This window comes from Cutaneotrichosporon cavernicola, assembly GCF_030864355.1.
Source record: "Cutaneotrichosporon cavernicola HIS019 DNA, chromosome: 4".
NCBI lineage: Eukaryota > Fungi > Basidiomycota > Tremellomycetes > Trichosporonales > Trichosporonaceae > Cutaneotrichosporon > Cutaneotrichosporon cavernicola.
Genome location: NC_083396.1, coordinates 2,420,492 through 2,444,369, shown reverse-complemented (window position 1 = coordinate 2,444,369; position 23,878 = coordinate 2,420,492). Strand labels below are relative to the sequence as shown.

The 23,878-nt window shown below is 59.0% G+C and overlaps 6 protein-coding genes across 6 annotated transcripts; 3 read left to right on the top strand and 3 right to left on the bottom strand.

Annotated features, from left to right (window-relative positions):
* Positions 1–1,695: 1,695 nt before the first annotated feature.
* CcaverHIS019_0409390 (uncharacterized protein) lies at positions 1,696–1,944 on the bottom strand (the record flags this gene model as incomplete). The annotated part of the gene is made up of 1 exon (XM_060600829.1): positions 1,696–1,944. The coding sequence occupies one exon, from the start codon at positions 1,942–1,944 to the stop codon at positions 1,696–1,698; it is 249 nt and encodes an 82-aa protein (XP_060457384.1).
* Positions 1,945–3,498: 1,554 nt separating this feature from the next.
* On the top strand, positions 3,499–4,396 carry DRE2 (uncharacterized protein; the record flags this gene model as incomplete). The annotated part of the gene is made up of 2 exons (XM_060600828.1): positions 3,499–3,628; positions 3,663–4,396. The coding sequence occupies 2 exons, from the start codon at positions 3,499–3,501 to the stop codon at positions 4,394–4,396; spliced, it is 864 nt and encodes a 287-aa protein (XP_060457383.1).
* A 258-nt stretch (positions 4,397–4,654) lies between these two features.
* sif3 (uncharacterized protein) lies at positions 4,655–6,364 on the bottom strand (the record flags this gene model as incomplete). The annotated part of the gene is made up of 1 exon (XM_060600827.1): positions 4,655–6,364. The coding sequence occupies one exon, from the start codon at positions 6,362–6,364 to the stop codon at positions 4,655–4,657; it is 1,710 nt and encodes a 569-aa protein (XP_060457382.1).
* Positions 6,365–6,679: 315 nt separating this feature from the next.
* Positions 6,680–10,286, top strand: SLA1 (uncharacterized protein; the record flags this gene model as incomplete). Its single annotated transcript, XM_060600826.1, has 4 exons — positions 6,680–6,795; positions 6,884–6,965; positions 7,000–9,979; positions 10,066–10,286. The coding sequence occupies 4 exons, from the start codon at positions 6,680–6,682 to the stop codon at positions 10,284–10,286; spliced, it is 3,399 nt and encodes a 1,132-aa protein (XP_060457381.1).
* Positions 10,287–12,116: 1,830 nt separating this feature from the next.
* On the bottom strand, positions 12,117–16,338 carry rga1 (uncharacterized protein; the record flags this gene model as incomplete). Its single annotated transcript, XM_060600825.1, has 7 exons — positions 12,117–13,183; positions 13,220–13,426; positions 13,459–14,235; positions 14,275–15,207; positions 15,258–15,803; positions 15,847–16,090; positions 16,126–16,338. 7 exons carry the CDS (start codon positions 16,336–16,338, stop codon positions 12,117–12,119), a joined length of 3,987 nt encoding a protein of 1,328 aa, XP_060457380.1.
* A 3,863-nt stretch (positions 16,339–20,201) lies between these two features.
* ALA1 (uncharacterized protein) lies at positions 20,202–23,369 on the top strand (the record flags this gene model as incomplete). The annotated part of the gene is made up of 5 exons (XM_060600824.1): positions 20,202–20,399; positions 20,435–20,552; positions 20,672–20,879; positions 20,922–20,992; positions 21,040–23,369. 5 exons carry the CDS (start codon positions 20,202–20,204, stop codon positions 23,367–23,369), a joined length of 2,925 nt encoding a protein of 974 aa, XP_060457379.1.
* Between the last annotated feature and the right edge of the window lie 509 nt (positions 23,370–23,878).

Here is a 23,878-nt window from a genome sequence, read left to right as displayed (position 1 = left end):
CTGCGTGGTTTGTGATCAACGAGTGGGCTACTGACTGCCACTGTCCGGCTGCCGCATGACCCAACGATCCGGGCGTAAGCGTCTCATCCATTCGCATCAAATCGAAGCATCAGTGTTCAATCAAACCCCAATCGGTCCAGCCTCTCCCTACACGCCCAATGCTCCTCGGGATCCGCCAGTACACACAGCCACCCAGCTCTCAGATCTATCCTATCCGGGTGCCTTTCGCTGCCCGCAGCCACCGCTCGGCCTTTATCTACAATGTTGCACAAAATCTTTGTCTCTTTACCTGAAAAAACAAGTTGCGATCCTTAGATGCATGGCAAATATGTCGCCACTCAAGCACCGAGCGTATATGATAACCTTATTCTCTCGCATTCAAACCTTATGACCCCCCTCCCAGCCGGTCACACTGGTCATGGTGTTACACGCGAGGGTCGTCGTTTTCCCACGCATTGTGCAGTACGCACGGACACGTTTGCATAACTTTGATACCCCGCCACGCTTATCGGATTAGCGTTGGATGTGGGGTCGTTGGTGTGTGGTCTGGCCGGCCCTCATTGTCAGTGCAAGTCGAGTCCGCCCGAACCAAATCGGGAAAGTGACAATGCAAGTCGGCAGAGCCGTCGATAAATCAGGAAATGGTAAAATGGTCAGCCGAGTACGTCAAGAGTTTTGGCAGTTGGCGTGGGCGGGTTAGGCGGGCGGTTCCGAGGCACTCGGGACTCTCGAGGTTGGCAGAGTTAACAACGAAATCGCTCTGGAGAGTGTCCTCAGATCCCTTTGTTCTCCAGACCTGTGGTTCAGACGCCGCCACCATCTAGAGAACGGGGACGGTCGTATTTGGAAGCCCAAATGGACCAAGCAGAGCGGGAGCCAGCAGGCCCCATCAGCCTTCCACCAGCTATCTCTACCGAGCTACTATTCAATTCATTGAATGTAGCCGGCACTCCGAGCTATCATTATTCTCTGCACACAAGTAGGAACGTAATCAGTACTTCTCCGTGTGGACCATCGTCAGCCAGTTGGATGTGGCGGTGTGGGTGAAGGCGGTGGTGTGATGGTCCCCGGCCAGCCACCTGGAAGGCGAAGGCGCAGAGTCCGGAGCCGTAGCAACAAGGTTCAGTGGCGCGAGCAGTCATCAGTTGGTTGGATGGTTGAGTGCCAGTGCTACTAGCTGGCTGGCCTGGATAAACTCTCTGGATCTGCTTGCAGCCTAGTGGGTGACCGTCAAAGTGCTCGGGATCTCATGTCGGTGCAGCCCGCCGGCGGCAATGCCCGACTCCTCACTTGGTCTAACACCTACCATCTGCTCTGGCCATCAGTGCGCTAGCACTCATTTCATGGATACGGTGAATGCATTGCGTATTGTTCAATTGCTCATGTTACGTACAATACTCTACAACAGAGGAACCAAATAATGAGGTTGAGGTCGGGAGCCAGGCACAGCACGTGGCGCGGATATCATCGGGATGAGGCGTGAGCCACGAGGCGTAAAGGCACAATGAACCGAGAGGTCGCCTGACCTCGGTCGTGGGGCATGGGAGCGGGAGCCAAACAAGTGGTGCGGCTGTGCGGGCTAGACTTGTAGTGCTGAGACGCGGCGCTGCGCTGGGCTGCGGCGATCCAGGCAACCAGAATGCACAGTACTGTATGAAGGGAGTAGCCGCTACCTCGCCGCTATCGCGCCTCCACCTAGGAGCGCGAGCGGGAGTTGGTCGCGTTGGCGTTGGCGGCCGCAGCAATGCCGCCGGGGCTAGACGAGCGCGCGACTGCGCGGCGTTCCGAGTCGGCGCGGTAGGCTGCGTAGAGCGAGTGCACGAGATCCGCGAACTGGGGGCACGGGTGGGCGCTGGGCGGCGTAGTGCCGGTGGCGGTACGCTGGCGGCCGCGCTCGGGAAGCGTGGGGACGCCGATGGGGGTGGATGGGAACGAGGACTGCATGGTGTGGGTGATCGAAAAGTAAGGTGGGGAGGTAAGGAGGTGGGGAAGTGGGGTTATAGCGTGGTCGCTTGGTACGAGGTGGGTCAAGGTGGCGTGATTGCTACGGTAGAACCAGCGGGAGTACGAGGTGGTCGGTGTTTGGGTCACGGGATGTGAGCTTGACGAAGGTACGGAGATGGGCGATGAATGAGGATGTACCAAACTAGTTAGCTCTTATATGCCTCTATGTGTGTAGGGTATAGGGGGATGAATCGATACCCCATGTATCGCCATTGTCCGCAACTTTGGCACCTTCGCAATCTATTGTTCATTGTGGGGATTGCATGGGTAAGCCATGGTAAGCCATGGTAAGCCGTGCGAAGGTATGTGAGGGCTTGGCACATTCAAGCAGGCAGAGCATGTGTCATATCAAAAGATGATTGCGAAACCTTCAGGGTCTGAGGATGAGTTCCAGCCTTGTCCCTCATCTGTACATCTCATCCTCGGCTCTTGTGCCGTTAAACTCGTCAGCTCGTCAACAAAGTCGCCGAAGACGCCGCGCCGGCCTTGCCCGTACTTGAACGGGCCGGGGGCGGCTTCTCGCTGCATAGCTCGCGAGCTGCATCTGCCAGCCGCATATTCACAGATCCACGAGATGCCTTGCTCCTCGGCAGATTTGACAAGGGGGGTGGGGGGGGGTTGGGGGGGGGGGGGCCTGTTTGATCCCGAGGTAGGCACACTGTCCATTGCCATTTGCCACCGACTTCTAGACCTAATGCATGCCCAAAGTCTATCCATGCTTTGAAATGTCCGAGCGAGTAATACCCCGTCAATGCCGCCCATGCCGCCTGTGCCCAATACCCCGTCCTCATGCCTTATTCTCAACCCTTGCAGGGGTCAATAATCGACAGAGCGCGTCGAACGATATCTGCATTGTGCGATGCCTTGGTTCAATAGGAAGAGAGGGAATGGTCAGCAGGAAGCACCGGAACTGGACCGTCGATGGCTTGATGGGCATGGGCTGATGGAAGCATGGTGGAAGCAAGGGTCAGGACAATCGGGGTCTGCGGGGCGCAACCGGGCCCGACGCGGCCCGACCAAAGACGCGTCCTGTACGTCCTGTACTACTCATCCACGCAGACCAATAGGACTGAACGCGAATGTCAGCAATGGTTGGCGTAGATGCATCTCAGAGCTGGCTTGAGCAGGCTGGATAAAGCACTGCCCTTAACCCGGACGGCCCGGGAATTCCGCTGGATGTACCGCTAACCGCTGTACCGCCGGTTATGGATCTGGAAGGTGCGTGGGCGCGGGATCAAATCATTGACTCGTCCCCCCCTCTGCAACCTGGTCCCTAGGGCCAACGGCGGTCACCCCAGATGGGCATATGAGAGTGGCGTGATGAGTAAGGAAGGTTGGAGTGGCAAGTTCAAAGTGCTGACGTGCGACTCACCCAAATCTTGCGTATGCATTCTCACCTTATTTTCATTCTCCATCTCAACATCTCAACATCTCAACATCCCTTCTCAAAAAGTTAGCTCTCTACACGCTACACACACACAATCAATATCAAACATGACCACTGGCCCCGTCGTCGTCATTGGCTCGCTCGATCGTGCCGATGATTACCAGCGCATCCTCACCGAGCTCAAGGGCTCGGGCACCAACGTGACCGGCGAGATGCTCGACCGCATCCTCGACAATGGTTAGTTGAGATAAACGCCTGTAACTGACAACAGCTACCACCCTTCCCGCAGCCCCGCTGACCCTGCACGTCGTGGTTCCGCTTCCGCTTCCGCCTGCACTCCTCACCGCCGTCCCTGCCGCGTCGAGCGTGCGCATTCACCTTCCCTCCGGCCCAGCCGAGGTCGGGAAGGCGCTCCAGGCGACTCTCGCCCAGCGCGGCTTCATCGCCGACGCGACTGCCTCCTCGGACGCAGTACTGGCGTTTAGCGCGCCGCAGGCCTCCTCGTCGGCCGCTCCGCTCTCCCGCCCACTCGCACTCAAGCGACGTACCGACAAGGCATCCAAGTCCGCGCTCTGGGCATTGGACAGCGCGCCCATGGCCGACGGCGGTGTCTCGCTCCTCACGCCAGAGGACCGCGCACGGCCCGAGTGCGTCTTCCCCACCGACGACGGGAAGAAGGTCAAGCGCCGCCGCGCGTGCAAGGGCTGCACGTGTGGGCTTGCCGACCTGGAGAATGAGGAGACTGAGCGCACCGCCGCAGCTGTCAAGGAAGCGCAGGCGTTCTTCCTTGAGGGTGATGACGACATTCCAGCGCACGTGCGCAGTGCGACCACTGGCGTCGAGGGCGTGTGGCCCGTCGAGTTCCGCGCCGAGGCCAAGAAGACTAGCAGCTGCAACAGCTGCTACCTCGGTGACGCGTTCCGCTGCGGGTCGTGCCCATACATCGGCATGCCGCCTTTCAAGCCTGGCGAGAAGGTGCAGCTGAGCATTGGAGACGACCTCTGATCGGATTATTTGTTGTAGCCGCCGGGCACTCCATGGCTTTGGCGTGTAGTGTACCATTAAACGCGCAGGCGCGCACCGCACATTGACTGAGCATGCACAGCGTGTAGAGTGATGAGGGAGACTAAGTTACATTGTTCAGAGACCACAGTTCAGACAATGCTGACATCGACTTTGTCACATTACAACACCCTACTATGCACTATGCCGCGGTGCAGGTCATTATCCTGGCTGTGTATCGCTACTTTCTACCCACACCCGTCACTTGCGGTTGATCCGCAGAAGATATCGAGACGCGCCGAGGACGCGCATATCGTCTTTATCCCGCAGGATTGCGTGGAAGACGAGACGAGCCACGACCTCGCCGACACCAACAATAATTGCTACAGCAATGAGGAGGATGATTATCCACGTGATGCGGTGGTTGGCGCGCTGGGCGATATAGTCGTGAATGATATCGAGCAGGTCGCCGACGACTGACAACCTGTCGTTGAGCACTTGCACACGCGGCTCAATCTCGAGGTACTGGTTAATTGCCTCGTACAAGGGGTACAGCGAGGCGTCGGACCAGAAAATATCGGGAGTGTCGAGAACGCCTCCGATGAGGTTGACGTCCATGCGGAGCTTGAACAGGCGGCCAGTCATCTGCAACGCCTCCTTCCGGTCGAGATTGAGGTGGCCAGTCGTCGCGAGCTCCTTCGGAAAGAGGGACGTCATCTCGAGCGAGTTCTGCAGCTTGGCCTCGTACACGCTAAGTTTTGTCGACTGGGCAATGGCGTGCGCGAGCGACAGTTTGAACAAGTGGCTTCTGCTCTTGAACGTAAACATGTCGTTGTAGATGCGCGGGCTCTCGGCATCGGGCTCGTACTCGTAATGGAACTCTTCGACCTCCCAATCGTCCTCGGCGCTCGGGACCTGCCACACTCCTGCGTTCCGAATATCTTCCATGATACTCGTCTCTTCGCCTGGCGCAAACCCAAAAAACACGCTCACGCCGTAGTTGAAGAACACGGCCTCGGCAACGGGATGTTTATACCCCGACGAGCGGCGGCGCATTCGCGGTGGAGGACGTATCGTCGGCGTCTCGGGCTCCTCGTAGACCATTACGGGTTCGGCCTTGGGCGGCGAGCGCGCAGGTTCGGGGAGGTCGATAGGGCCAGCCCGTTCATCCCCTAAAGCCAGGCTGTGTTCGACGACGGGTGACGGCGGCGACCGACTGAGGATGTATTCGCTCGGATCGGCGCCGGTAACAGGCTCATCGGCTTCGACGGGGAAATACTCGTCGTCGTACCCCTGTTCCTCGGCCTGCGTCATGCGCTCCATCATACTAACTCCTCCCGGCGACTTGACAGCCGGCGACGAGCGTACCCGATTCGTGGCCCCATACCCCGGTAGCAAAGGGAGGTTGTAGACGGCATAAACGCAATCATCAAACACCCGGACGACGCCGACGCCGTGTTCGCGCCGCAAGAAAGCTTGTAGAAGCTTGAGGCGATATCCCTCGGCCGTATCGTATGCAATGAGTCGTGAGAATCCCGCCTCGTTACGCTCGCGCTTGGTCATCTTCTCCGCCTCACTCCGTTCATCTGATCGACTCGGCGCCGAGACCGAGGTCGAGCGGGCACGCGCGAGGCTGGTCTCTGATGCTGAGCGAGGGAGGGGCGCAAGTTGTGGGTCTTCGGGGAGGAGAACGTGTTTCTCCGTCGTCTTGGACGTGCGGACCGGAAGGATATGTTTCGTTGGGCGGGCGGGTGTACCCTGTCCCAGAGGAGAGGGTACGCGTGGGGCAGAAGTGTTGCGCAGATGCGCTGGGAGGGAGGAAGGGCCTGGCGTCTTTTGTCGTAGCGTCGACGCAGTACGCGCTATTCCGGGAAGCGTACCCGCACTACGACGAGTCGATGCCACTGCTGGGGAAGCTGTCGGCGGCTTGGGTCCCGTAGTCACCCTCGCGTGTCCTTGCGGTCTTGACATGGTGGTGGTTTGTTGTGAGATGGGACAAGACAGAAATCACCTTGGCGTCATAGGACTGGAGGGGTTAATTGGTCCTTGCCTTTAGTGACGTGAGCAGGGCCTTGTTCGGTTGGACACCTCACCCTACATCCCTACACGCCCACAGCCACCAAAGCAACCTATTCCATCTGTTAGCCATCACATCCACATCAAGTCCACATCCAGCTATCCAGTCTCCATCTCAACTCTTGCATCACGACCCACTGCATCTCCATCTAGAATCAAACGGACACATATTCCACACCAGTACCAGGCCTAGCGTTTAGACCGCCCACCATGGCCTACGTCGCAGTCGTCAAGGCGCTGTACGACTACACGGCCCAGGACCTCGAGGACGAGCTCTCATTCTCCGAGGACCAGATCCTCTACATTGTCGAGAAGGGTGATGACGAGTGAGTCAATCTTCTAGGCTTGTCGTTACGGCGCTGACCCGTGCCCCTCGCTTCGACCGACTCGAAACGCATGAATTGTCGCATCCAGGTGGTGGAAGGCCAAGCTCAAGGAGGATGATGGGGGTCAGGATGGGCCGGTGGGCCTCATTCCATGCACCTACGTCGAGGAGGTGATGCTTTGATCAGAGTCGTTGCTAACTCCAGATGCCGCCAATCAACCAGACGAGATCGATGTACTCGTACGAGTCGACGTCACCAGAGGAGGTCTCGATGGACGAGGAGGCGACGCTGTACGTCTACGCTGTCGAGGACGAGTGGTTGCTCGTGCGCGTCTCGGGCGGTAGCGACAAGCTGGGTTTCGTGCCCCGCAACTACTGCGAGGAGATTGACGCTTCGACGAGCGTCGCAGTCGCCGGTGCCGAGGAGAGCGCCGATGTGGTCGAGGCCCAGCGCCGCGAAGAGGAGGAGGCGGCACACGCCCGCGAGGTCGCCGAGCACCAACGCCAGCTGCGTCTCAAGGACAAGGTCCAGACGTGGTCGGTCGCTGAGATGGACGGTAACCGCAAGAAGAACGGTACACTGGGCGTTGGCAATGGCGCCATTTTCTTTGCTTCCGAGACGGACAAGAGCCCCGTCAAGCAGTGTCCGATCACGGATCTCTTGCAGGTCGAGCCCCAATCGGACAAGGTGCTCGTGCTGAGTCTCGCCGGGCCACAGTCCCACCTGGTTCTCCACACCGGCAGCGCTCAGGTGTCCAAGGAGATCATCCACAAGCTCGAGCAGAGCAAGGAAGCTGCTGGCGAGGCGCTGGAGCTCACACACGACGTCGACGAGGCACCGCATCAGCCGGCATCCGAGGACGAGGCGCCCGTGGCGCCACCTCCCACCAAGCAGGTACGGTGGGCCGAGGAGACGCCCGCGAGCCCACAGACGCCTGTGAGCCCTTCGTCCGCTGGGGCGGGCGGTGTCGAGCAGTGCGTCGTGCTTTACGACTTTGAGGCTGGCGGTGACGACGAGCTCACTGTCGCCGAAGGCGAGACTCTCACTGTCGTCGAGAAGGAGGACGAGTGGTGGCTCGTGCGCAACTCACGGGGTGCCGAGGGCGTCGTGCCTGCCCAATACGTCGAGGCGGCTGCTGGTGGCGCACCAGCTGCACCGGCCGTCGACCCAGCTGCCGCGCGCCGTGCTGCCGAGGCTGAGGCTGCGCAGGCTGCAGCTGCGGCGGAGGCTCGGCGCCGGGAGGAGGTGCAGCGCAAGGAGGAAGCGCGCCGTGCGATCGAGGAAGCGGCTGTTCGCCGAGCCGAGCAAGAGGCGGCGGACCACGAGATTGCTGAGCAGATTGAGGTCGAGGAGCGCGCCAAGCAGCAGCAGGTCGACCAGCGTATGCGTGAAGAGGAACAGCGGCGGCGTTACGCCGAGGCTGCGTCGCGGCGGGAGGCGGCTCGCGGAGCCGAGCCACCCAAGGTCACGTCGCGTGGTGGCGGCGACGCGGCGGCCGCTGCTCGCAACCTCCCTAGCGGCAAGGCCAAGGCGACGCCAGCCAAGCCGAGCGACCCAGCACGGCCCAAGCCGAACCCGGCGCGCACACGTGTCTGGAGCGACCGCACGGGGCAGTTTAAGGTCGAGGCCGAGTTCCTGGGCATGAACGGCAACAAACTGCGGCTGCACAAGTTAAACGGCGTGATCATCGAGGTGCCGATGGAGAAGATGTCGCCTGACGACACACACATGATTAAGCGCTACCTCGCACGCAAGGAGCGGCAAGCGGCGGCGGCGGACGACGACGACCTCCCGCTCGGTCAGGCGGTGCGCAAGCCGAGCGCGACTATTAGCCAAGAGTCGAGTGTGCGTGCCGAGGCGCAGCGCCGCGGCAGCGCGCGCAAGCAGGCGTTTGACTGGTTTGCGTTCTTCCTCGACGCCGGGTGCGGGATCGACGACTGCACCCGCTACGCGGCCAACTTTGACCGCGACCGGATCGACGAGAGTATCCTGCCCGAGCTGGACGGGACCACGCTGCGCTCGCTCGGCCTGCGCGAGGGCGACGTCATCCGCGTTCGCAAGGTTATTAGTGGGCGGTATGGCAAGAAGACGCCCGAGCAGGCGGCGCAGCTGAACGCCGACGAGGACTATGCCCGCAAGCTGCAGGAGCATGAGGACGGTGGCGGAAAGGGCCCCGCGCCGGCCCCTCCTCCCGGGCTGTTCACGAACCCGGAGGGCAAGCTCACGAACAACACGCGCCGCGGCCGTCCCGAACGCCGCAACACCCTCACGTCCAACACGGTCGACACGGCTGCGCTCGGCGCTGTGTCTGAGCAGCTGAGCAAGGTGTCGCTCACGCCGATCGAGCCGACCCCAGCTCCGCCTGTTGAAAAGAAGGCCGAGGAAGAGAAGAAGGAGGAGCTGCCCAAGTCTCTGCTTACTGGCTTTGACGACGACGCGTGGGAGATCAAGCCTGCGGCCAACAAGCCTGCGTCACCTGCGCCTGCAACCGCGCCACCGAAGACGGCCAGTCCGCCACCTAAGGCGAACGGCACCGACGCGCTCCTCGCACAGATCAGCAACATGCGCCCAGCGAGTGCGGACGCGCCCCGCGGTGGCAACTTTGACGTTCTCGCTGAGCTGCCGAACCCGCTGAGCGTGCAGGCGCAGCAGCGTGCCACGTCGGCCGCAGTACCAGCACGCACTGGCAGCGCGACCCTTCCCCCGCCATCGACCTACGGCCTGGGTGCGGTCAACTCAGCGGCGCCAATGGCCCAGATCCAGCAGCCTCAGCAGGCCCAGCCGCAGATGCCGGACCCGAACGCGCCCCGCGGTCCCCTCGCACCTGTACGCGCGAACGAGGGGCTCCTCAACCCCCTCCAGCCGAGCATGACGGGCATGTTCGTTCCCACCCACCCGACAGGCTTCCAGCAGCCCATGGGGATGCAGCAGACAGGCATGCCCATCGGCATGGGCGGCGGCATGCTCTCGCCCGGGTACCAGCAGCCCATCCAGCCGGCGTATACTGGCATCCCGTTCCAGCAGCAGCAGAACAACAGCTTCAACGCGATTGCTAATCTGCCACCGCCGCAGCTTCCGCAGCCGACTGGTGCGGGAGGGGACATGTTTGCGCCGTCGAACATTTTCAACGCGATGAAACGCACCGACTTTGGCAAGAGCGAGGAGACGAACCCTCAGGCTGCGAGTGAGTCGAGGCGGGCCGCATGGCCGCCGACATCAAGATGGACCTCTGCATGGCCACCCACGATTCAAGAGCGGCGCTGACTACAGACAAATACGACGCGCTGCGCCCACTCACGACGGGGTACAATGGCGCGCCGGGCATGTTCCCGCAGAACACGGGCATGCCGATGCAGATGCAGGGCACAGGCATGCCCATGGGTGGCATGATGCCCATGGGCCAAGGCATGTACCCGCAGGCGACGGGGTACAACCCGCAGATGATGGGGCAGTACGGGCAGTATGGGCAGGGCGGGTATGGGCAGTACTAGGTGTGGCGGCAGGAATGGAGTATATCGCGATAGGTGTGTAGGTGTAGGCTGGTCGCTAGGACCGCCCTGGCTGCGTGTAGCGCGGTATACCGTAGACTTATGACAACATGACATGGGAGTTGGGTAGAAGAAGGTGGAGGTCCAATGTGTGGCACGTGACCTGCGCCATCTGATGATCGAACGTCGAACATAAACAATCTCTGTCTTCCTTTCCCCATCGCCACTCTCTCCATCTCCCCATCTCTCAACCTCTCCAACCTCTCCAACCTCCCATACATTCACACCATGCGCAAAGGCGCCGGTATCTCCGCCCTCTCGCGGCATTCCACCACCACCGAATCCTACGCCACCTTCTCCTCAACCCTCTCGTCAACCCAGCTCACGACTCTCGAAACCCAACTCTCCTCATTCCGCCAATCTCTTCAGTCCTTTGCGGCAGCCCACAAAACAGATATCAGGAAAGACCCAGCGTTTCGACACCAGTTCCAGAAAATGTGCGCGGCCCTCGGCATCGATCCGCTCGCTGGGACCGGCCGGCCGGCGTGGTGGGCGAGTTTGGGGTTGGGCGAGTGGGCGGCGGAACTGGCTACCCAGGTAGTCGACGTTTGCGTTAGTACGCGCGGCGTTAATGGTGGCGTGATAGAGATGGGCGAGTTGATTGCAAGGGTCGAGGCTATGCGGAGGGGACCGGTGGCATCTCCAACCTCTCCGACCGCTCCATCTTCCAACCACACTACATCTCTCCTCCGCCCATTCCAACAGGCCTCTTCGGACGATGGAATCACTCCCGACGACATCCGGCGCGCGCTCGACCTCCTCGCTCCCCTCCGTGCTGGCTACACAATACACACCGCGGGGGGATGTACGTTTGTCCGCAGCGTCCCGCGCCAACTCAACACGGATCAGAGCATGCTCCTCGTCCTAGCGTCCGACTCTACACCTCGGGGACGACTAGATGCGGGTAGCGTGGAAAAGGGGGCTGGGTGGAGTAGCACTCGGGCTCGAAACGCGTTGGACGACGCGGTCATGCGCGAGGGCATGGGATGGGTTGATGAGGATGGCAGCGTTTGGTTGCTTGCCGCGGTTGAGTTTGGGGATTAGGAAGGATGGGATGGGATAGGGTAGGGAGTGCCTAGCTTGAGAGGGTTGTATGGAGTTAGATAGATGGGCATGGGAAGGTTGAGGTTGGATAGTTGGACTGATACAGGACGACGTTTGTTAGCAAAGATGGACTTGGGGTGCATCATCCTACACTCGAGGCTCCTCGGGAGCCGTTCACATTTGGTATTTGAACGGCCCTGTGGCCGGTGAAGGACTTGGCTTTATCCCCAGGGTGGAGAAATAACCAGGTGAACACTCTCCATCGCGCATAGTCCTGTTCATAGGGGATGGGGACAGATGCTGTGGGCCTCAGTGAGCCTTCACCTCTCACAGCGCTGTTCAGCCGCATCAGCAACGAGGCTGGCCTACACAGACCCACGGTGTCGCATTACCCACTCCCGAAGCGCTCAACCCACTGCACCGCAACGCACAGCAACTAGACACCTCACATACCCTGCACCCGAGCGTGCATCCCTCTGCCCTGCTCTACCAAAGTCCATACTGCGCCAGACAGAGCCCGTGCGCTCGCGCTCACTCGTGCACACCAACTGTGCATGAATAGACCGTCAAGCGGCCGGGAATACGGCGTAAGAGTTACAAGCTGCGGGTATCCTAATGAGTGCGCCCCCTGGCTCATGCGCCGCAGGACGGCGCGGTCATAAGTCGTAAGAATTATGCGTGGGACACGTGGGAAAGCGCACACTCGCGGCGCTCAGGCACTCGCTAACGCTATGCGCGGTCGCGCGATGGGCCCCGCTCCATCTGGAACGAAGGGCGTTCGTCTGCCGCGACACCTGGCGAGGGGGGTGCCGAGCCACGGCTCGACTGTCTAGACCCGGTGCTCGCGGGTCCCTGGAACGGTCCTCGCCAGCTCGGGCTCGGCATTGGCATCGAGTGACCATGGCCGTACGAGCTGCCCGGGCTGATGACGGCCGGGGCGGGCTGCCCGTTGATTGTCGGCATCGGCATCGGCATCGGCATCGTCAGACCTGTTGGCGGGTTCGCGGCGTTGTACACGTTGACGTTCGGCGTTTGATTCGCGCTCGCGGCTGCGCTCACCAGTCCTGTGGGGGTGCCCGGGCCCGGGAGACCTGGACTCGTGGTCGTCGCCCCCGGAACCCACGATGTCGGTCTGGAGTTGGTCCCACCAACGCCGGGCTGCCCTGCCCGTAACGTTGTGCCACTCTCCTCGGACGGCGCTTGCTTCTCGTCGCTCCAGCTGTCTTTGCGATACGGTGGCTGTGGCGCCGTCACAGTGCTGAGTCGCGAGTCAGGCGGGCGTTGGGGACCCCCAGCCGGGCCAGAGTAGGATGGGCGCTGCGTCATGGCGGGGTTGCTGATAGCATTGAGGTTCGTCTGCGACCCGCCCTGACCATGGGGTTGTTGCAGGCCGCGCTTGATATAGTACTTCTGGCAGAGTTTGAAGACCTCCTTGGGCGCGAGGTCCGTGTCCCTCGAGAACAACTTGGAGACCTTCTCGTGCAACACGTAGTTGAGTTCAGGGGGTACACGGTAAAAGTCGTCCTGCTTCTCGAGCAGACTCTGGACCGCCGTGATCGCAATCATGCTTTCCTCGCGAGCAGCTTGTTGGCCCTTGCCGTAGAGAATATTGGGTGTGATAACCGTGGCGAGGTTGGTCAAGTCCATCTTGCTGCCGGAATCTTCATTTTGACCGGAGAAGCTCGCAACCCAGCGGAGGAAGACGAAGACGACCTCGATCGTGTCGCGATTCGGCTTTGGCAGCAGCATCATGAGGAGGTGCAGGCAGCGTATCTTGTCCTGAGGATTGGGCATGGCTGCACGTCAGCGTCACTTGCTACTCCATAACTCACAAGCAGCCGCACACCATAACCTGTGCAGCCGGAAAGTCAGGAGCGGATCGGGAATCTCGCGAAGGAACTTTTTCAGCAACGCCGCCAGCTGTACAGGGTTCTCCTCCGACAGAGCGACCGCGGTGTAGTTTGTGTCGAGCGCTTCTGCGGTGAGCGCAAGCTTCCGGATGTTGCCGTTCTTGCGGAAGATGCCCTCCACTGCCATGTCTAGAGTCAGCAATGACAACTGCGCTAATCACCCTGCTGCCGCATCGTTGCAGTGATCTCCTCCACAAATTCTGGGACACGGAGTAAGACTTTGGGAGAGATGCCCTGCTGCGAGTCCGATCCGGTGCGTTCCACGAGGATCTCGATGGGGACACCAAAGATACCCTTGCGCTTCTGGTCCTTTTTGGCGTTGTTCTTAAACAGCTTAAAGTTCCACCACTGACCCCTGCGCATTTCGAGCATGTCCATGAAGTCTTCCGGTTCCACCAAGTGGCCTAAGCCAGTCTTTTGTAGGTGAAGTAGAGCAAAGTGGCGGATGACCATGGCCTCGAGAGGCTTGAGGTCGGCGACAAGCGGCTGCCCGTCGAACCGGTTCCGTTTCTGCTGTGCTTGAGCTAGTAGCGGAATGTCGTTGAGCGTAATGGCATCGGGCTCCCTTGTCCGCTTTTGGCCGGTTAGTGATAGCAAGACGTCGTGACCCGGCGAATCTTGGACCCGCAACGAATCGCCGTGCACCTCCTGCTCTTCGGAGACGATCCGAACCGAGGTGTTGTTGCGGGCAAACGACGGCCGGATGACATCGACTGCAAGAGTTTGAGACCCTTGATCAGAACCCGCAGGCGTCATGGGCAGTGGCGCCACTGGCTCCTTTGCCATCGGGACGACGTGACCGTTCTCGTCCGCCATCCTGGGCCGAGGGCTCTCAATGACAGTGGAGCGCTGTGGCAACCGTGCAGTCGACGACAGCTTGCGGTCAAGCGTAACCGACTTGACGCGCTTGACATTGTGCGACTCGTGCCGTGAGTTAACTGAATAGGTCAGCATCGGCATGACGATGAGATACTTGCTATTTGGAATGTGGTGATGGTTCCGGAAGTGCAGATAAAGACGGCGGAGACCAATGTGGACCAAAAACACATATTGCTCAAGACGTGAGACCGTCTCGAAGCCTGGCACAGCTGTGGCAGCGCGGTGGAGATTGCACCAAATGAGGTCGGGAGGGCCATACTTCTTCTGCGGAGGGTCATAGAAGAAGTCACCCACACGAGGGGGCGGACGTCGTTGGTGAAGAGCCTTGTCTGGTGCTTCGGAAGCATGGGCAGTAGATCCCTCATGCGAACCTTCGTCTGCCAAAGGCCCCAACCCGCCAGGGCTGTTCTGAATGTTGACGTTGGCAGCATTGTCACCGCAGTTCCCGCACTCAACACAATGTGAGTGCCACCGGTTCCACATGCCCAAGCGGACGCAGTCGTCCTCGACGCTTTCGCCGCAGCGTGGACAACCAGAATTCGGACTGAAGTTGTCGTCTTGTGGCCCACGCAGTGTTGTCTCGCCGGTGATCTCGGGCGCCAGGCTGCGGTATCCATAGGCCAGCCCCTGTGTACTGGGAGTGAAACCCTGCGGCGTCCGCGTCAACGAGTCGTAGCTGCGCCACGCCATCTCCTCGGGCGACTCGTTCCCCGTCCAAGTGTCCGACGGCTTGGGAGGTGTCGGGTGGTCACCACGCTTCGGGAGTGATGGATCTGCGCCGTCAAGAGCCAAGAGATGCAACCTTGCGAGTGCATTTGTCATGGCCTGGGGGTTGGCCTGCTCGCGGTCAAGCTTGATTGCGCTAGTAAGCGCAATGCGGATCGTGATCTTGAGATAATGTGCCAGTTGCATGACCTGCAGCAGAAGGGCCTTCATGTCGAGGAATGACTGAGGCGTCACGTCCGATAGCATAAGGAAGAAGTTGACAAGCCTTTTGCAGAGTTGCTTCGCCTCTCGGGAATGTGGCATGGCTGGGGTGTTAGTGATGCATCCGGTGCGCAACCCAGCTCCAACAACTCACCCTTGGCCCCAACCATAGCAAATTGTGCGTGAAGGTCGTCGATGGCAGCGAACAAGGTCTCGACATGGAGAACCAACCTCTCAGCCACGAGAATGACGTCCAGGAGCTTGTGTTCGTTGAGCACGCGAAGCATCTCGCTGATGCACGCCGCTGAGCTCTCCTCAAAGCCCGACAAGATGAGCCAGATCTGCGATACCTTGAGCTCCATTGCTATCTGCCGATCTTTGAGCTCTTCGGCAGTCACCTCATTGTCCCACCCCGGAGTGGTGTTGGCCGGAGGCGCCGAGTCGTTGGTCATGGGCTCCACACCGCCTTTGGCAGTGATCTCCATTAGAGAGAGCGAGGAGCTAACAGGCGTCGTGCGCGCCGGAGTCGAAAAGTTCCGCGACGCCAGACGGACCTTCCAGAACTTGTGGATCATGTAGCACTCTGGGTGCCAACATTCGTCCATGCCGTTGCGGTTCATCTCAACAAAATGTCTCAAGATGGACGTCTCGCAACCGACACATTTGTTCGCAAAGCCGATCGCGTAGTGGTAGGGGCAGTCTGCCCGTCAGCTCGCCACACCAACAAAATCAACTATACTCACAGGCATTTCCGCCATGCTCATAATACCAGTCGGTGGCGCCAAAGACCTTGTCACAGACATAGCACGAAAAGTGCTCAACGTGGAACTTTTTCCCACAGGCTGTGATGTACTTTGACCGCAGCGCTTGGTCGCACTTGGCGCAGATTAAGCCAATGCGTGCAAAGTAATCGCGAACGCACAGGGGGTACAAACCCCCATCCTCTTCGATCGGAAAGAACTTTTGCGCGACAACCTCGCGACAGTCCTGTGAGGGTCAGCTCGTGTCACGTAACGGCGTACCTTGCAGCGGAAGCAGTCCGTGTGGTAGACCTTGTGCAGAGCTCGGACAAAGGGGCCATGCACGGCTTGGTCGCATGCTGCACAATTGGTCGTGGATCCTGAACGCTTAGGATTCGGGCCTAGTGCTGAATGTTGCTGTATTTGCAAGGGCGTGGCCTGTTGAGACGACAAGATGGAAGTCGGCGTCTCCGATCGCCTTGACTGTTGCTCCATGGCTGCAGCCATGTTTGTTAACGACGACCCTCGTCGTGGTGTTAAGCCGGAGCCATCTTGTGATCGTGACTTGATGTGAGCAGCTGGAAGGTCGGGGTCACCAGCAGCTGGGGAGGTCAAAGGTGAGCTTTTGCCTGACCCTTGGTCACCAGCTCGTGATGGGTCAGAGGCCGAGCGTAAGGGAGTTGCAGCGAATGCCAACGCGGGACCAGTAAGTGGACTTGAGAGAGGGGGTGCGCTGCGCGAGACGCCGTCCTCCGTGACATCAACGCCCGGCGACCGAACGTTGCGGTCGTTGGGCGTTGTAATCCGTGGAAGATTATAGTGTTTACGGGGCTGTTCCATTGGTGAGGGGAGCTGGTTGTGCTGGGGAAGTTGAGCGAGAGTGGCTTGAGGACTGGACGAGAACTGGCCACCAACGCTGCTCGGGTCGCCGTGCTCACGCGGTGTCATCCATGGATAGGTCGAGGATGACGAGACTGACACCGGTGAGAGTGGCGGATTGGAGACGAGATGCGGCGAGGTAGAGTTAGAGTGATGGCTGGATTGAATCGAGTTGGCAGATGGGCGGCGCGATCCCGATGCACCTCCCATGTTGTCGTTGGAGGGTCTGCTGAGTCTGTCAGCCGTGGTCCTGCCCGACGACGACATGTCGGTGAAAGCTCCAGTAGCCTGGTTCAGTCTACCACTGCGGCTACCGCTGGGGCCACTGCTTGCCAGGACAGCGGCCGTGTCGCGGTTTGAAACGGGGCCGTTGTGTGTGGGCGAGGTCATGTGTCCGTGGTAGATGACCTGCGGTAGAAGGCTAGGAGCCGTCTAGGTGGCAAGCAGAGCAGTGCAGAGGGCGCGCACAGTGTGTGAGGTTGGAGGCGATGGGGTAGGACGAGGGACTCTGGAGGAATGGTGGGTTGAGAAACGTCGGTGGAGAGTGTGGTATGAGGGCTGTGCGTGCGCGCCAATGTCGTGGCCAAGTAGAGTGCAAGTGATGAGGATGGTGGTATAGAGGCCAACAAGCAAATCGACCGAGATGTTCAAGTGAGGATTGAATGTCACAAGCGACGACGCGGTAAAAAGGGGGGGAAACAGGGGGGAAACAGACAGGCAAGTGGGTGGAATGGCCGAGAGTGAGCAGAGCGAGTGAGGATCGGGTTGCCGGGGTTTGTGTCGTATGCACGGGCCTTTGCGATAAAGTGGTGCAATGCGTCGGTGCTCGCGTACAAGCAAAGGGGATTTGTGGCTTTGTGGGCTAAAGTGAGGGAGAGAAAGGACGGTGCGAGATGAGGGCAAGAGTGACGACCAAGTGTTTATGTGTGGATCGAGACTTGTCGAGTGATGGAAGCTAACAATGTCGCGAGTACGATGGGGCGGAAGGGAGGGAAGGGAGGGGGGGGGGGGGGGGGGAGGGGATGAGGGAGGGAAGCGAGTAGACGGCAACTAACGCCAGTGTAGGAGGGGCGTAGACGATAGAGAGATGTGGATGTGGATTAAATGGGTAGATGGGTAGACGAGGTCGATGGGGAGAATGGTTGGAATGGTGGGCTGTAATGAGATGTGATGGGATGTGAATGACCTGTGTGAGGATGCAATGATCCAATAGATTCCAAAGGTCAAAAGTAGTAAAGGAGAGGGGTGAATGACAATGACTAGTGATGTTAGAGTGAGGTTTGGTTTGAGTGTACTACAGTATTCTATTCTGTATCCTGTACAGCTTAGAGTGGACAGCGCATAGAAGCAGTTGCCTGAGGACTGCTTTGGTGATGCATGTTGGTTGACTGTCCACGGTGGTGGCCGCACCTGCACCATTGTACCAGGTGGATGGGTGTGGGTCAACAGTTGGTTTGGGTGGGGTGCTTTGCTCATGCCGCTCATTCGCTCGTTGCACTCGTGGCAGGAATCCTATGTGGTTAGGGTGGCCAAAGGTAGCCTGCCCAGGGTAACCTATGGGTTGCTTAGGGTAGACTGTCGAATGGCAAAGCTTGAGGGCATGAAAGGAGTCTCTACTGTTGGGCTTTGGGTGTAATGGGTCCTTTGGGTGTATTGGGTGAGCCATGAGCCATGAGCTATGAACTAAGGAAAACAGGGATCCCTACCGCGCCTACCGTACAGAGGTCAAACCCTTACAGGGTTTGTCCCCGATAGGGTAAAGGTCGGGTCATGAAATGGCATCAGAGCAGAGGAATGTTTGTCCAGTGTCTAGGCACAACCTAGATACATACTCAACTCTGGGTGATGAGTACTGATAATCCTTTTGGCATGTGGCCTCCATTCCCTTCATGATCCGTGGGCTATGTGCTTTTGAGTTGTGACCTGTGGAGCGCCAGTGTCTAGATCTATATGCTAACCCTCGCAACCCTCACGTCCTCATGCCTAGCTCACTTGATTAACTTGCTTCCAACCCTCCCAGCGGATCCCAGCCTAATCCAAAATCCCAAGCCTCATTCTATTCAGCGTAAACAAAGAAACAAAGAAACAAACAAGCAAACAACAATCCATACATATGTATTCGGCAACGAGACCACACCAGAGCTTAACACCCATGTTCAAGTGCTATTGTTTGATTGTTGAATCTTCAATCCTGTCAAGGTGGACGAATTGGTGGGGTGACGTGTCGCGCATGTCATCGATGCAGGCAGACCCAACCCCACCGTGGAATACGGCATCTTCTCCTGCCGTCTCATATGACATCCCGTGCGTTCTTTCAACTTATTCGCACAAGACCCAAGCTCTGGCATTCGTGTACCTCAGGTGCAAGGACGCCCGCTGGATGAGCATAAGAGGGCCAGAAAAGGGTCAACAGAAAGGGCTGCCGGGAAGATTGGATCCGGGACAGCTCGTCAGCTCGTCAGTTGAGATACTACGCGTGTCGCGTGTGGCGCGTGGCAGATGCGGCGCCAGGGGTTAGGTGGGTTGGATGCTACCAGTTACAAACCACTTCCAGCCATCAGATTAAGAAACTCGCATGTAGACATGTCAACGCAAGCCGTGCAACACGTGCAGCACACTACTTGAACCTTCTGCCCGGTCGGTGAAGAGTCGGGATCCATGAACCACGCATCGTCTATCGACAGCTAGTCAGCTAGGAAAGCCTAAGGGCAGCAGGGGCGTACCGTCTCCACATGCCATCTCCTTTACTCTCTACGTCCAACCCCTCGACCTCGACTATGCCACAGACGCTGAGCTCATGTACGTCTTCACCAACCCTCGACTGCCACCTGCTGGCGTGAGATGCACGGGTCACTATAACATACAATGGATCGCACCGCGTTACGGGGACCAGACTACGGCTTGCGGTCAGGCCGGAGTTGAACACGTCAGTGCACATGTCCAAACTCAACTTGCCCTGTGTCCCTACCGCACTGTCACAGCTGTGCCCTCCGAAAGAGCTCTGAGCGCGCCGAAACAGGGGTTGCTCCGCTTTGCCGACCTGAAGCAATGATCAAAGCGTGAGCTCAAGTTTCATGTGAGTATGACAAGTGGTTTGATAAGCTCGCGTGGAAAGTCACGTGATTTAGTTCGCGTGCAAACCACGTTGAAGAATTGTCCGAGTCGGATGCGAGTCGTATTGGTTACCACTCATAATGCTCATCTGCCACTAGCCCATGGGCCACGGGACCTAGAATATCCAGGTGGGATGGATGGTGGGACACATCGCACCTCCAAGCCAGTCAGACTTTATTACGCTCCTCACAACAACCAAAAGTCGCCTCTCGCCACCACCCACTCTCTTCCTTCCCTACCTTACTCTCAGTCCCTTTCACCAGCGCGGCCTTTCCCAGGAGCAGTGTATGCTCTTTGCTCGCGCCCTTCGTCCTCTGACGACTTCTCTTTACACCCGCACATTCTCCATATCCCTCCGCCCAACCATGTCGATGGCAAACTCCAAGCCTGACGTTCCTTCGACGCCGCCCGCCAAGTGGCCCTCCCCGGAGGACTGGCCGGCCTCCAAGGTCCGCCAGACCTTTATTGACTACTTTGTCAACAGCCCCGGCTTTGAGCACACCTTCTGGCCCTCGAGCGGCGCCATTCCGTTTGACGACGACACACTCCTTTTCGCCAACGCCGTGCGTGTAGCTGATGACAAACAGACTGACAAAAGGGTATGAACCAGTACAAGCCGCTGTTCCTCGGCACGGCCGACCCCAAGTCGGATCTGTCCAAGCTCATCCGCGCGGTCAACTCGCAGAAGTGCATCCGCGCTGGTGGCAAGCACAACGGTGCGTGGTTTCCAAGAGGCGACTCTAGCTAGCCGCCACTCTGATACTTTGTGGCGCTCGGCGCAGAGTGGCGCAGGAGCGACTCGGACATGGCCGAGATAACTAATCACTGATACCAGATCTTGACGACGTCGGCAAGGACACGTACCACCACACCTTCTTTGAGATGCTTGGCAACTGGTCGTTCGGCAACTACTTCAAGGTCGGCGCCATCACGATGGCGTGGGACCTTCTCACCCGTGTCTACGGTCTTCCCAAGGACCGTCTTTACGTGACCTACTTTGAGGGCGACGCCGCGCAGGGCCTGGAGCCTGACCTCGAGACAAAGTGAGTTACTGCCGCCACACAGTGCGTAACTAACGTATGCAGGCAGATCTGGCGCGACATGGGTGTGCCGGAGAGCAACATCCTTTCCGGCAACGCCCAGGACAACTTCTGGGGTGAGTGGTGATCAGCTGTTCAGTATGCCTTTGGGGCTAACAGGCAGAGATGGGTGCTACAGGCCCTTGCGGACCCTGCTCTGAGATTCACTTTGACCGCATCGGCGGACGTAACGCCGCGCACCTCGTCAACATGGACGACCCAGACGTCCTCGAGATCTGGAACAACGTTTTCATCCAGTACAACCGTGAGGCCAACGGCGACCTCCGCTCCCTCCCGGCCAAGCACATCGACACTGGTATGGGCTTTGAGCGTCTCGTTTCGGTCCTCCACGACGTCCGCTCCAACTACGACACGGACGTCTTCCTGCCCATCTTCAAGAAGATCCAGGAGCTTACCAACGCCCGCGAGTACCAGGGCAAGCTCGGCGCCGAGGACGAGGGCGATATTGACACTGCGTACCGTGTCATCGCGGACCACATCCGTACCCTCACCATCGCCATCTCGGACGGTGGTGTGCCTGACAAGGACGGCCGTGGCTACGTTCTCCGCCGCATTCTCCGCCGCGGTGTGCGCTACGCGAGCAACAAGTTCAACGTCGAGATTGGCACTTTCTTTTCCTCGCTTGTCGACACCACCGTCGAGACCCTCAAGGAGATCTTCCCCGAGGTGACCAAGAAGATTCCTGAGCTTAAGGAGATCCTTGATGAGGAGGAGCAGTCATTCGCAAGAACTCTCAAGCGCGGCGAGGTCCTGTTCAACAAGTACGCTGAGGCGGCGGTTTCGGATGGCACCAAGACCCTCCAGGGCCGCGACACCTGGCGTCTGTACGACACCTACGGCTTCCCCGTCGACCTGACCCAGATCATGGCCGAGGAGCGTGGCCTCAAGATCGACGAGAAGGCGTTCGAGGAGGCTCGCCTCAAGTCGCTCGAGGCGTCCAAGGCTGGTAGCAAGAAGGCGGCTGCTGGTGGTGTCAAGCTCGACGTCCACGACCTCGGTGCGCTTGAGGCCAACGACGCCGTTCCCAAGACCGACGACGACGCCAAGTTTGAGCGCGGCGATGTCGAGGCCAAGATCAAGGCCATCTACCAGAACGGCAAGTTTGTCAAGTCAACCAAGGAGCTGCCAGAGGGCGAGGCGTTTGGCATCCTGCTCGACAAGACCAACTTCTATGCCGAGTCTGGTGGCCAGGAGTACGACACTGGTGTGATTGCCATCGACGGCCAGGCCGAGTTCAAGGTCGAGGACGTGCAGGTGTACAACGGCTACGTACTGCACGTCGGCACCCTGTCCGAGGGCGAGCTTAAGGTCGACGATGAAGTGATTGCCAACTACGACGAGCTGCGCCGCTGGCCATTGCGCAACAACCACACCGGTACCCACATCCTCAACTACGCTCTGCGCAGGGTGCTCCCCGGTGACATTGACCAGAAGGGATCGCTTGTTGCACCCAACCGCCTGCGTTTTGACTTCTCGCACAACAAGGCGATTGTACCGGCTGAGCTCGGCCAGGTCGAGGCCATCTGTAACGAGTGGATCAAGAAGGCGGCACCAGTGTACTCGAAGGAGCTTCCTCTCGAGATCGCCCGCCAGATCCCTGGGCTGCGCGCCGTCTTCGGCGAGCGGTACCCGGACCCTGTGCGCGTCGTGTCGATCGAATTTGACTTGAACGAGGTTGAGAAGGACCTTTCCAATCCCAAGTGGGCTGAGTCGTCGATCGAGTTCTGCGGTGGCACGCACGTCAAGAAGACGGACGAGATCAAGGACTTTGTCATCATCGAGGAGGGCTCGATTGCCAAGGGCATTCGCCGGATTGTCGCCGTGACTGGGCACGAGGCTGCGGACGTGCAGCGCAAGGGCGCCGAGTTTGCGAAGAAGCTTGAGCGTATTGGAGGACTCGAGGGCAAGGAGCGCGAGGCGGCTCTCAAGCCCTTCATTCCCGAGCTTGACCAGGCCGGCGTCGGGCTCCTCACGAAGCACCGCCTGGCTGAGCGTCACTCCAAGCTGACCCAGGAGCTCGCGGCGGCTCAGAAGGCCCAGATGGCCGCGGACCAGAAGGTGCTCACCGACGCCGTGATCAAGTTCTTCGCTGAGAACCCCAACGAGAACGTCTTTGTCGGCGCCTTCGACCTCGGCTCCAACCCCAAGGTCCTGCAGGCCGGCACTGCTGCCGCGACAAAGGCCGGCAAGGCGGCGTACATCATCAGCACGGACCAGGCGGCTGGCAAGGTCGCGCACACTAACGCCCTCCCCAAGGCGACAGTGAGCAAGGCGTTCGACTGCAAGCTCTGGCTCGCCGAGGTGTCCAAGGTCCTCGGTGGCAAGGGCGGCGGTAAGCCCGAGAGCGCGACTGGTGTCGGCTCCAACCTCGACAAGGTCGGCGAGGCGGTCGCGGCTGCCACCAAGATGTACAAGGACAAGGTCGAGGCGTAGGCCGGTCAGTTGTAGATCGTAGTTGCATTGTGGTGATATAAGAAACTGGGAGCTGGGAGCGACATGAGAACTGACTGTTAAGCTCTTGTAGAGCCAGCAACCTTGTCGAGCAGGCGAGCTACATGCATTCTCTGAGCACAGTACTATGAAGATCGTGGATGGTGAGTGGGCTGAGGACGGATCTTGCTAATGTGAACATCGCTGTGATAACGATGCGTGATCACCACCCGCACAGCAGTGTGCAACCTTTTTATTGAACAATGCTATGGCACGCCAGATGGTGTTCGTCTGACATTTCAGTCACCCTATAGCCATTTCTCGAGCCATCACTTTGTCACAGCAGGGTTTACCACACCATATGAACAGCGCTTCCAGATATCACCCCACCATGCCCCTCACCGCGACACTGATGCCCATCCCCTCTCAAGCCAAAGACGATCACTTCCGACGAACGCAAGAGTAATGCACATACATGCCATGACATAATGGTGATTGGGGAGTTTATGCTT